Source organism: Muscardinus avellanarius (genome assembly GCF_963383645.1).
Source record: "Muscardinus avellanarius genome assembly, chromosome: 1".
NCBI classification, from domain to species: domain Eukaryota; kingdom Metazoa; phylum Chordata; class Mammalia; order Rodentia; family Gliridae; genus Muscardinus; species Muscardinus avellanarius.
This window is the reverse complement of record NC_137786.1, coordinates 122201557-122213866: the sequence shown is the minus strand read 5'-3', so window position 1 is coordinate 122213866 and position 12310 is coordinate 122201557. Positions and strand designations below refer to the sequence as shown.

The 12310-nt window shown below is 46.3% G+C and overlaps 1 protein-coding gene across 2 annotated transcripts; it reads left to right on the top strand.

The window, feature by feature from the left end:
* Window positions 1–1651: 1651 nt before the first annotated feature.
* On the top strand, window positions 1652–11742 carry HINFP (histone H4 transcription factor; the record flags this gene model as incomplete). Of its 2 annotated transcripts, none has more annotated exons than XM_080716409.1 (9): window positions 1652–1832; window positions 7532–7761; window positions 8028–8139; window positions 8318–8470; window positions 8889–8966; window positions 9055–9175; window positions 9256–9394; window positions 9481–9605; window positions 11325–11742. In XM_080716409.1, 9 exons carry the CDS (start codon window positions 1652–1654, stop codon window positions 11740–11742), a joined length of 1557 nt encoding a protein of 518 aa, XP_080572535.1. The 2 variants fall into 2 exon arrangements, with proteins under 2 accessions (XP_080572535.1, XP_080572534.1); XM_080716408.1 differs by having other exon boundaries at window positions 8318–8474; window positions 8863–8966.
* Window positions 11743–12310: the final 568 nt, after the last annotated feature.

Below are 12310 nucleotides of genomic sequence, written 5' to 3'. Positions count from 1 at the left end.
GTTCACGGACAGCTTCAGCTACTTAGTAAGGCCCTTTGCAACTCTGTGAGACCCTGTTTCAAGAATAAAAAGAATAAAAAATGGGCTGGGGGTGTCGCTTGGTGGTATAATACCCCTAAATTCCATCCCCAGTACCCCCCCCACACACACACACAAATTAGTGCCTGCATAGTAGGGTAGAGTTGTTGATTAAATGACATAGTATAAATAAAATGCCTAATATGGCACCTGACATATTGTAAATATTAAATTTAGAGCAAAAAGTTTTTACTCCCAGCTGGGCGTGGTGGCACACACTTGTAATCCCAGCATTAGGGAGGCTGAGACCGGAGGATCGTGGTTTGTGGACAGCCTCAGCTACTTAGTGTGGCTCTCTGCAACGTAGTGAGACCATGTTTCAAAATAAAGAATAAAAAACAGGACAGGGGGTGCAGCTTGGAGGTCGAATGCCCCTGGGTTCCATCCCCAGATCTGCAAAAAAAAAAAAAGTTTTTATTCCTGTTTTGCCGGGGTCACAGGTACTAGGTGTAATATATTGGAATCTGGACTTGAACTCTGGGACTTCTCTAGTCATCTTCTGAACCTGAATATTGTTCTGCTTCCCATAGGAATAATTGCTTCTTGGCACATTGCTCTGAAGCTTCATTAGAAAATATCTTTTAAAATGTTTACCTCAAGCCAGACATGGTGGTGCACACTTGTAATTTCAGCATCCAGGAGGCGGACACAGAAGGATGAGGGTTCACAGACAGCCTTAGCTACTTAGTGAGGCTCTCTGTAACTTAGTGAAACCCTGTTTCAAAATAAAGAATAAAAAATAGGACTGAGGGTTTAGCTTGGAGGTAGAATGCCCCTGGGTTCCATCCCCAGTACCAGGAAAAAGAAAAAAAAAAGTTTACCTCAGTGCCTGGCACATGTTCGTTAGTATTAATTTTTGTTCTCCTTTCTGAAGAACACCTGACAGCTTCCACCCGGTGTTTGAGAAACTGCTACTCCATTCTTTTTTTTCCCCCTCGGGTCTGGGAATAGAACCCAGGGGAGTTTACCTCAAGCCAGACATGGTGGTGCACGCTTGTATTCTCAGCATCCAGGAGGCGGAGACAGAAAGATCAGGGTTCACAGACAGCCTCAGCTACTTAGTGAGGCTCTCTGCAACTTAGTGAAACCCTGCTACACCCCCTGCCCTATCTATCTATATATCTATATCTATATCTATATCTATATATATATCCACTCTCAGCTTCCCGAATGCTGGGATTACAAGCATGTGCCACCATACCTGGCTTACTCATTTTTTTTTTTATTTTTTTTTTTTGCGGGTCTGGGGATGGAACCCAGGGCATTCTACCTCCGAGCTACACTCCCTGCCCTGTTTTTTATTCTTTTATTTTGAAACAGGGTCTCACTGAGTTGCAGAGGGCCTCACTAAGTAGCTGAGGCTGTCCGTGAACCGTGATCCTCCGGTCTCAGCCTCCCAAATGCTGGGATTACAAGCGTGCGCCACCACCCCCGGCCTTACTCCATTCTTAAATGAGAAAAGCACAGGGTTCCTCACAGATCCCGGGCAAAATACCCAGTTGTTTATCCCAGCGACACTTGGGTGGAAGCCTTGCAAATATGGTTTTTTTCCTTTTCATCCAGGTTGAAGGTCATGTCACCTCCTGGGAAAGTTCCCCGGAAAGAGAACCTGGGGCTCCAGTGTGAGTGGGGTTCCTGCTCCTTTGTTTGCTCAGCCATGGAGGAGTTCTGTGAGCATGTCACTCAGCACCTGCAGCAGCACCTGCATGGCCCTGGGGATGAGGAGGGAGAAGAGGAGGAGGAGGACCCACTTGGTAAGAGAGCAGGACACAGGAAAGGGAAAGAGTGTAAAGGCAGGTAAACATCTAACTTTCCTTTTCCCAGAGGGAGAGGATACCCTGGGAGAATGGTGGTTTATTTTCCTTATTGTTTTTGTTTTTGTTGTTGTTGTTGTTGTTTATAAAAAGCATTGTAAACTCATTTATAGGAAAATCAGTCAACAAGAATATAAAGAGTGACTTTGTCATCCTTTTATAAGAAGCAGTTACTAGACAGGCATGGTCGCACATGCTTGTAATCTCAGTACTTGGGAGGCTGAGAAAGGAGCATCTCAGGTTTGCAGCCAGCTTCAGCAAATTGATAAGCCTTCTGCAACTTAGTGAGACCCTGTTTCAAAATAAAGAATAAAAAATGGGGTTGGGGGTAGGACTCAAAATGCCCCTGAGTTCAATCCCCAGTGCCACAATAAGTAAGTAAGTAAATAAATGTTACAGCATTTATTTATTTATTTATTTAATTAATTTATTTTTTGCAGGTCTGGGGATGGAACCCAGGGCCATCCACCCAGCTACACTCCCTGCCCTATATATTTTTTATTCTTTATTTTGAAACAGGGTCTCACTAAGTTTAAGGGCTTCACTAAGTAGATGAGGCTGTCCATGAACCTCTGATCCTCCGGTCTCAGCCTCCTGAATGCTGGGATTACAAGTGTGGGCCACCATGCCCGGCTATAAAGTATTTATTAAATTTTCTCTGAAGTGTTCTATTTTTATTCTCTTTTTGTTTTTTAAAAAAAAAAAAAAAAGCATGGTTTGCAGCCCAGTTTAAAAAAAAATGGTTTGCAGTTCACAGTACAGGTTGAAAGATCCTGTTCTAGCTAGAATTGGTGCCATACAGCTTTAATCCCAGTGTTTGGAAGGCTAAGATAGGAGGATCACAGGTTCAAGACTAGCCTCAGCAACCTAGTGAGACCCTGTTTCAAAATAAAAGTAGAAGCTGGGCATGGTGGCGCACGCCTGTAATCCCAGCATTTGGGAGGCTGAGACCGGAGGATCACAGTTCATGGACAGCCTCAGCTACTTAGTGAGGCCCTCTGCAACTCAGTGAGACCCGGTTTCAAAATAAAGAATAAAAAATAGGACAGGGGGTTTAGCTTGAAGGTCGAATGCCTCTGGGTTCCATTCCCAGACTTGCCAAAATAAATAAATAAATAAATAAATAAATAAATAAATAAGCCGGGCCTGGTGGTGTACGCTTGTAATCCCCACGCTTGGGAGGCTGAGACAGGAAGATCGCATGGGTTTGCAAACAGCCTCAGCTACTTAGTGAGGCTTTCAGCAACTTAGTTAGACCCTGTTTCCAAATAAAATATAAAAAAGGTCTGGGAGTATAGCCCGGAGGTAGAAAGCTTCTGGGTTCTACCCCCAGTACCACCAAAAATAAAAATAAATAAATAAATAAATAAATGAATGAATAAAAATAGAAGCTGGGTGTGGTGACGCATGCTTGTAATCTCAGCATTTGGGAGGTCTGAGACAGGAGGATTGTAGTTCCTGGCCAGCCTCAGCTACTTAGTGAGGCCCTTTGCAACTCAGTGAGACCCTGTTTCAAAATAAAGAATAAAAAATAGGGCTGGGGTGTAGCTCAGAGATAGAATGTCCCTAGGTTCCATCCCCAATACCTCAAAAAAAAAATTAAATAAATAAATAAATAAATAAATATAGGGCTGCATGTGTATTTCAAAGGTCAAATAGCCCTGCATTCAATCTCCAGCACCACACACATCAAAAAGAAAAGAACAGAAATATTCTTTTCTGCAGTAAATGTGGAGTCAGCTTCCCACCCCAAATTTTTTTTTTTTTTTTTTTTTTTTTTTTTTTTTTTTTTTTTTTTTTTTTGGTGGTACTGGGGGTGGAACCCAGAAGCTTTCTACCTCTGGGCTATACTCCCGGACCTATTTCATATTTTATTTAGAAACAGTGTCTCACTAAGTTGCTGAGAGCCTCATCAAGTAGCTGAGGCTGGCTTCGAACCTGCACGATCCTCCTGTCTCAGCCTCCCAAGTGCGGGGATTATAAGCATGTGCCACCATGCCCGGCCCCACCCCAAATTCTGTTTTCATTCAGGTCATTATGAACTGAGAGTTTCAAAGTCAAATAATATTAATACAAAAGAAATTAGAGAATCATTACATTTTCTGGAGCATTTGCTTTTGTGTGTGTGTGCGGTGTTAGGGATTGAACCCAGGGACATTCTACCTTTGAATTACACCCCCATCCATAAATATATATATATATATTTTTTTTTTTTTTTTTTTTTAAAACAGGGTCTCCCTAAGTTGCGGAAGACCTCACGAGAAGCTGAGGTGGGCTGCAAACCTGTGCCTCTTATCTCAGTATGCACTACCACGTCCAGCTTGAAGTGTTAACTTTTTTTTTTTTTTTTTTTTTTTTTTGGTACTGGGGATGGAATCTCCCGGCTTCATCCCCAGGCCTATTTTTTATTTTTTTATTTTGAAACAGGGTCTCACTAAGTTGCAAAGGGCCTCACTAAGTAATAGTTGAGGCTGTCCTGGAACTGAGATCCTCCTGTCTCAGCCTCCCAAATGCTGGGATTACAAGTGTGTGCCAGTACATCTGGCTCCAAGTATTAACTTTTTTTTTTCCCGTGGTACTGGGGTTCCTGGAAACCCTTCTACCCTTCTACCTCCAGGCTACACTCCCAGACCTATTTTATATTTTTATTTGGAGACAGGGTCTCTTAAGCCAGCAAGGCTGGCTTCGAACCAGCGTGATCCTCCTGTCTCCACCTCCCAAGCGCAGGATTATAAGCGTGCACCACCACACCCGGCTAGTACTAACTGTTTAAAACAAATTCCTATAAGAAATTGAAATTATGATTCAGGGTATTTGAGTGATGGGAAGTTGGAGGGTAGGAGATGTTGGCAGGGCCTTCCAGGAGAAGACAAGTCTTCAGCAGAACAGAGGAGAAGGGGGAGGGGGTACTAAGGTTGGAAGGCCATATCTTCCTCAGGAACCCACAGATGCTCTTAGCACAGGTCCTGTTTGCCAGCCATACCTTTTGTCTCTGAGTTTCTGGCACAGGTCTTACATACACTGTAGCCTCTGCCTAGATCACCATATGTCTCCTTCATCTATTTATTTAGGCACTGGGGATTGAATCCAGGGACATTCTACATCCCAGCTACATTTACATTCCCGGCCCTATTTTTATTTACTTACTTACTTACTTACTTACTTACTTACTTACTTACTTACTTATTTATTTAGTACTGGGGATGGAACCCAGGGGCATTCTACCTCTTAGCTATACCCCAACCCTATTTTTATACTTCATTTTGAATCAGGGCCTCACTAAATAGCTGGGGCTGGCTATGAACCTGTGATTCTCCTGTCCCAGCCTCCCAAGTACTGAAATGATAATCATGCGCCACCACATCCTGCTTTATTGTTTTTTTTTGTTTTTTTTTTTTTTTTTTGGTGGTACTGGGGTTCCCGGAAGCCCTTCTACCTTCGGGCTACACTCCCAGACCTATTTTTACATTTTTTTATTTGGAAACAGCGCGCGCGGTTGGCTTCAAACCTGCGCGATCCTCCTGTCTCTGCCTCCCAAGCGAGGGGATTACAAGTGTGCGCCACCACGCCCGGCTTTATTGTTTATTTTGATACACATTCTCACTAAGTTGGGGAGGGCCTCATTAAGCAGCTGAGGCTGTCCACGAACCTTCAGTTCTACTATTTCAGCATCCTAAGTACTGGGATTACACATGTGGGCCTGGTTCATTCTTTCTTATTTATTTAGTTTTGTACCAGGGACATTCTACCTCCAAGTCATACTCCCAATCTTACCCCCAATCTTGTTTTTTTTTTTTTTTTTTTTTTTTGTACTGGGAATTGAACCCAGAGGCTTTCTACCTCCAAGATAAACCCTCAACCTGATTTTATTTCTTTACTTGAAATAGGGTTTCACCAGGTTGCTAAGAGCCTTGCTACATTGCCAAGCCTGGCTTTGAACCTGTGCTCCTCCTTTCTCAGCCTCCCAAGTATTGGGATTACAAGCATGTACCACTATGTCCAGCCTTTTCTTTACTTATTTACTTATTTATGCATTATTTATTTCTTTAGTGGTACTGAGAATTGTACCTCCAAGATAATACCCCTATTCCTCTGAGTTACACCCCCAGCCCAGCCCTATTATTATTTTTTTTTTTGGTGGTACTGAGGGTGGAGCCTATGGGCTTTTCTACCTCTGGGCTACACTCCCAGACCTCTATTTTATACTTTATTTGGAAACAGGGTCTCACTGAGTTGCTGAGAGCCTCACTCAGCTGAGGCTGGCTTCGAACCTTTACGATCCTCCTGTCTCAGCCTCCGGAGCATGGGGATTACAAGTGCATACCACCATGCCTGGCTTCCCAGCCCTATTTTTTTTTTTTTTTTTTTTGTGGGTTTGGGGATGGAACCCAGGGGCATTTGACCTCCGAGCCACATCACCTGCCCTATTTTTATTCTTTATTTTGAAACAGGGTCTCACTAAGTTGCAGAGGTCCTCACTAAGTAGTTGAGGCTGTCTGCGAACTGTGATCCTCCGGTCTCAGCCTCCTGAATGCTGGGATTACAAGTGTGCGCCACCATGCCGGGCTCCCAGCCCTATTTTTGACTCGTTATTTTGAAACAAGGTCTCATTGAGTTGTAAAGGGTCTAAGTAGCTGAGGCTGTCCACAAACCGCAATCCTCCTGTCTCAGCCTCCCAGATGCTAGGATTACAAGCGTGCACCACCATGCCTGGCTAAGACTCTGTTTCAAAACAAAAAATAAAATAAAAAGGAAGGCAGGGCTTGGTGGTACACGCTTGTAATCCCCACGCTTGGGAGGCGGAGATAGGAGGATTGTGCAGGTTCGAAGCCATCCATGCTGTCTTAAGAGACCTTGTTTCCAAATAAAAAAGTATAAAAATAGGTCTGGGAGTGTAGCCCAGAGGTACAAGGGTTTCCAGGAACCCCATTACCACCAAAAAAATAAATAAATAAAAGGAGCCAGGCATGGTGGCGCATGCTTGTAATTCCAGCATTTGGGAGGCTGAGACAGGGGGATCGTGGTTCAAGGACAGCCTTAGCCACTTAGGCCCTTTATAATTCATTGAGACCCTGTTTCAAAATAAAGAATAAAAAAAAATAGGGCTGGGGGTGTAGCTTGGAGGTAGAATACCCCTGGGTTTCATCCCAGTACTGCAAAAAAAAAAAAAAAATAATAAAGAAACGAAGCAGTCTTGTTAGTTTGCTGAGAGTTTTACTATATTGCTGAGGCTGGCCTTAAACTGGAATCCTTCTGTCAGCCTCCCAAGTACTAAGATTATTGATTGTGTACCACTGTGCCCAGGTATTCATTTTATTTTATTTTTTATTTTTTTTTTGTGTGATACTGGGGAGGACTGAACCCAGGGGCATTCTACCTCCGAGCTATACCCCCAGCTCTATTTTTTATTCTTTATTTTGAAACAGGGTCTCACTAAGTTGCAGAGGGCTTCACTAAAAGTAGCTGAGGCTGGCCGCAAACTTGCAATCCTGTCTCAGCCTCCCAAGTACTAGGATTATAAGCATGTGCTACCACACCCAACTCCTAGTGACAGTCAGAGTCCTGTTAAGTGCCTTAGGTGGAAAGCAAGCTGAATCTTGGAAAGTATTAGACTCTTCCTTCTAAACCCCTTTCTGCAGAGGAAGAATTCTCCTGCCTGTGGCAGGAATGTGGCTTTTGCTCTCTGGACAATTCTGCTGACCTCATCCGCCATGTCTACTTCCATTGCTACCATACCAAGCTGAAACAGTGGGGGCTGCAGGCCTTGCAAAGCCAAGCTGACCTCAGCCCCTGCATCCTGGACTTCCAGAGCCGGAACGTCATCCCTGACATCCCTGACCACTTCCTGTGCCTGTGGGAACATTGTGAGGTCAGCAAGCAGTGCTAGAAATAGGGGTGGAAGGAAGCTGGGGATCTTAACTCAAGAGACCTTGCCTTGACCCTTTCTAGGGTGCTCTGTATTTCCAAGATTCCTGCTAGTATCTCTCCTCCATTTTCTGTGTAGCTCCTTTCTTCAAACTTTCCTATTCCCACCTAGTTAATTTGGGAGAGAGCCAAGAAATCCCCCTCTGGACACATAGGGGTAAGAATCCCTTCACCCACCCTCAGTCCTCACCCCAAGTTGCCCTGGCGCAGAGCTCCTTCGACAATCCTGAGTGGTTCTATCGGCATGTGGAAGCACACAGCCTGTGCTGTGAATACCAAACAGTGGACAAGGACAACCATGTGGTGCCGTGTGGCTGGAAAGGTAGGGTCATCCCTTCACTCTGGACTCTGGAGGAAACCCTGGGGGTGTTCAGGGGCTAGGGGGGCCAGGGCTGGGACTAGTCCTACAGGACAAGTTGGCTGCTGGCTAGAGAGACGCTGGGGGTACCAGAGTCTTTCTAGGGGGTTGTGGATGGGTCTGACCAGGCCTTCCTTCTCAGGTTGTACCTGCACCTTCAAGGACCGCTGTAAGCTTCGAGAGCACCTTCGCAGCCACACCCAGGAGAAGGTGGTAGCTTGTCCCACCTGTGGGGGCATGTTTGCCAATAACACCAAGTTCTTAGATCATATTCGTCGCCAGACCTCATTGGATCGTAAGTTAAGAGAGAGGAGGGGGGCAGGTGCAAGCTGTCTTGCTTGGAGTGGGGTTGAGGACATGTTCCCAGGGGAGGTGGTAACTGAAGATACCTGCAACACGGCTCCCTCCCACAGTGTATTTGTAGACATTGTTGTTCAGTATTTACTCACAACAGCCCCATGAGGTAGGCTTCTTATCCCCCTTTTTGCAGATGAGGAAACTGAGGCTCAGAGAGGTTAAGTCACTTACCTGAGGTCACACAGCTAGTAAGTGGTAAAGCCGGGCTTCTAACTCAGGTGCTCCACTCCAAGTCCCATCCACATCTCCCAAGCTTCCCTGTTCCTTGGGTGGCTCCCTTCTGCCTGGGATGGTCCCCTGTCTATTTTGCGCTCTCCACAGTCCCCTCAGCTTCTCTCTTCCACCCATCCAACCAGAACAGCGTTTCCAGTGCTCACACTGTTCTAAGAGGTTTGCCACCGAGAGGCTGCTGCGGGACCACATGCGCAACCATGGTGAGTGAGTGGCTTGCTGCCAGCCTCACTGCCTGCCCTGGAGGTCCTGCAGGTCCTGGAATCACAGCCTCTTCTCTGGTCCTCTCAGTGAATCACTATAAGTGCCCTCTGTGTGACATGACCTGCCCGCTGCCTTCCTCCCTCCGCAACCACATGCGCTTCCGCCACAGTGAGGACCGGCCTTTTAAGTGTGACTGTTGTGACTATAGGTAAGGGGAACCAGGACCAGACAGATCTCATGTGCCAGGGTCCCCTACTCCCTCCAACTCCTCCTGACCTCTCCTGGCAGCTGCAAGAACCTGATTGACCTCCGGAAGCACCTGGACACCCACAGCAAGGAGCCAGCCTACAGGTGTGATTTTGAGAACTGTAGCTTCAGTGCCCGGTCTCTGTGCTCTATCAAGTCCCATTACCGCAAAGTACATGAGGTGAGTGGGGTGGGGAAGGGCTAGCAGAAGTGTTGGGGAGTTCAGGGTGAAGAGCCAGGCTCACTTCTCCCTCCCCTCTGCTTCAGGGAGACTCAGAGCCAAGGTACAAATGTCATGTATGTGACAAATGCTTCACACGTGGCAACAACCTCACCGTGCACCTTCGCAAGAAGCACCAGTTCAAGTGGCCCTCAGGTCACCCCCGTTTTCGGTATGTTCCTCAACACCAGCCCCCTCATTCGCACATTTTTTCCCATACCTTTTCAACAAGTTAAAAATCATGAATTGGGCTGAGCGTGGTGGCGCACACCTGTAATCCCAGCACTTGGGAGGCTGAGACAGGAGGATCACACAGGTTTGAAGCCAGCCTCAGCTACTTAGTGAGGCTCTCAGCAACTTAGACCCTGCTTCCAAATAGACTATAAAATAGTACTGGGAGTATTAGCCCAGAGGTAGAAAAGCCCCTGGGTTCCACCCCAGTACCACCAAAAAAAAAAAAAAAACCCATGAGTTGGGAGCCAGACATGGTGGTGCATACTTGTTATCCCAGTACTTGGGAGGCTGAGACAAGACCATTGTAAGTTTGTGGCCAGCCTCAGGTACTTAGGTTCTCTGCAACTTATTGAGACCTTGTTTAAAAAATAAAGAATAAAAAAGGGCTGGGGATGTGGCTCAGAGGTAGAATGCCCTTGGGTTCCATCCCCAGTACCACAAAAAATAAATAAAAGCATTCGGGAGGCTGAAACCTGGAGAAGCGCGGTTCGCGGACAGCCTCAGCTACTCAGTGAGGCCCTCTGCAACTCAGTGAGACCCAGTTTCAAAATAAAGAATAAAAACTAGGGCAGGGGGTGTAGCTCGGAGGTCGAATGCCCCTGGGTTCCATCCCCAGACACGCCAAAAAAAAAAAAAAATTAAAAAACATGAATTGGTTGGTCTGTTGCTGTCCACCATCTCTATTTGGGCTCTACCCTGAGGATAGAGGTGGGGCAAAGATTTTGTTTTTTTTTTTTAATCCAAGGCATAATACCAAACCCAACAAAAGATGCCAAAAGTCTTATAGCCAGATGTTGAATTAGAGCTCGAGGCTCTTGGCTCCATGGCCTTCCTGTAAACCAGTTGGCACGTCTATTCATCTGTACATACACTCCACTTCTTTCTCTGGATTGAATTTCTCTCTTTTCTTTTTTTTGGGGGGGGGGTTAGTACTAGAGATTGAACTTAGGGGATTCTACTTTTTTTTTTTTTTTTTTTTGCGGGTCTGGGGATGGAACCCAGGAGCATTTGACCTCCGAGCTATACCCCCTGCCTTATTATTTTACTCTTTATTTTGAAACAGGTCTCACTAAGTTGCAGAGGGTCTCAGTAAGTAGCTGAGGCTGTCCCCAACCTGCGTTCCTCAGGTCTTAGCCTCCCGAATGCTGAGATTACAAGTGTGTGCCACCATGCCTGGCTGGAATTCTACTTCTGAGCTACACCCTCAAACCTAAGTTGCGGAGGGCCTCACTAGGTAGCTGAGGCCATGAATCTGCGATCCCTTTTTTTTAGCCTCTGAAGTACTGGGATTACAAGCATGAGCCACCACACCCAGCTTCCGGGCATGGTGGTGCACACTTGTAATCCCAGTACTTGGGAGTCTGAGACAGAAAGATCTGGGTTTGGTTTGTGGCCAGCCTGAGCTACTTCTCTGCAACTTAGTGAGATCCTGTTTCAAAATAAAGATAAAAAATTGGGCTGGGGGTATAGCTCAGAGGTAAAATGCCCCTAGATTCAGTCTCCAGTACCGCAAAAAAAAAAAAAAAAAATTCCATTTTGAGTAAACGATCTATCCCTCTTGCCTTTCTGTTTACACACTACAATAAAGACCTTGCCAGCCTCCAGGCCATTTCTGCATCCTTCTGTGTTCACTGCCCTTGCTCTTCCCCTCCACCAGGTACAAGGAGCATGAGGATGGCTACATGCGGCTACAGCTGGTTCGCTACGAGAGCGTTGAGCTGACACAGCAGCTGCTTCGGCAACCACAAGAAGGATCGGGCCTGGGAGCATCGTTGAATGAGAGCAGCCTGCAGGGCATCATTCTAGAAACAGTGCTGGGGGAACCAGGACCAGAGGAAGAGGAGGAAGAAGAAGGTGGTGATGGCAAGGGGACAGCCCTTTTGGCCTCTCAGAACAATCCCAGCCCCGTCATCCATGTGGTGAATCAGACCAACGCCCAAGGCCAGCGGGAGATTGTCTACTACGTGCTCTCGGAAGCCCCAGGAAAGTCCCCCTCAGCCCCTGAAGCAGCCTCGGGGGGAATCATGGAGAAGCTTCAATGCATAGCTGAGGAGTCCAAGGTCCAGATGGTGTGATGGCTGCAGGGCCTGGCCATTCCTACCGCAGGCCTCGGTTTGAGCGGTGGCAGTGCTCCTTGTGGGTGGCCCTTGTTAGGGATGCCTCCAGGAGTGGTACTGAGAGTAGTGCGGCCTCCTCTGCCCACGCTTGCATCAATCTGCAGGTTTTGAGGACTTCCCTTTTGGCCACACTGCATTTTGTGGGGATCCTGAGGAGTTTGGATTCTTTGTGGTGATCCTGGATATGTTGTGCTTGTTAGGAAGGCTGTTACCAGATTTGACCATAACCCCCTTGAAGTGCTGGACAGAGTAAAATTCTTAGTCTGCTCACTTTTCTTCCCATCTTTAGGGGATGTTAGGCCCCAGGATGATGATTGGTATGTACAAGGGTCCCATGCTTGCCAGGCATTGAGAACTAGGTATCTTTCTCCAAAGGGTTCCTCCTACCCCAGGGACATTCATGGTTATCCTCAGGGACAGGATTGGAGGCACTGAGTGTGTATATGACAGTTGCTTTTGGTAATAAAAGAAACACGTGGACTGTTACTCATTTCTTAAATTTGATGGCAATTAATTAGATAAGAAG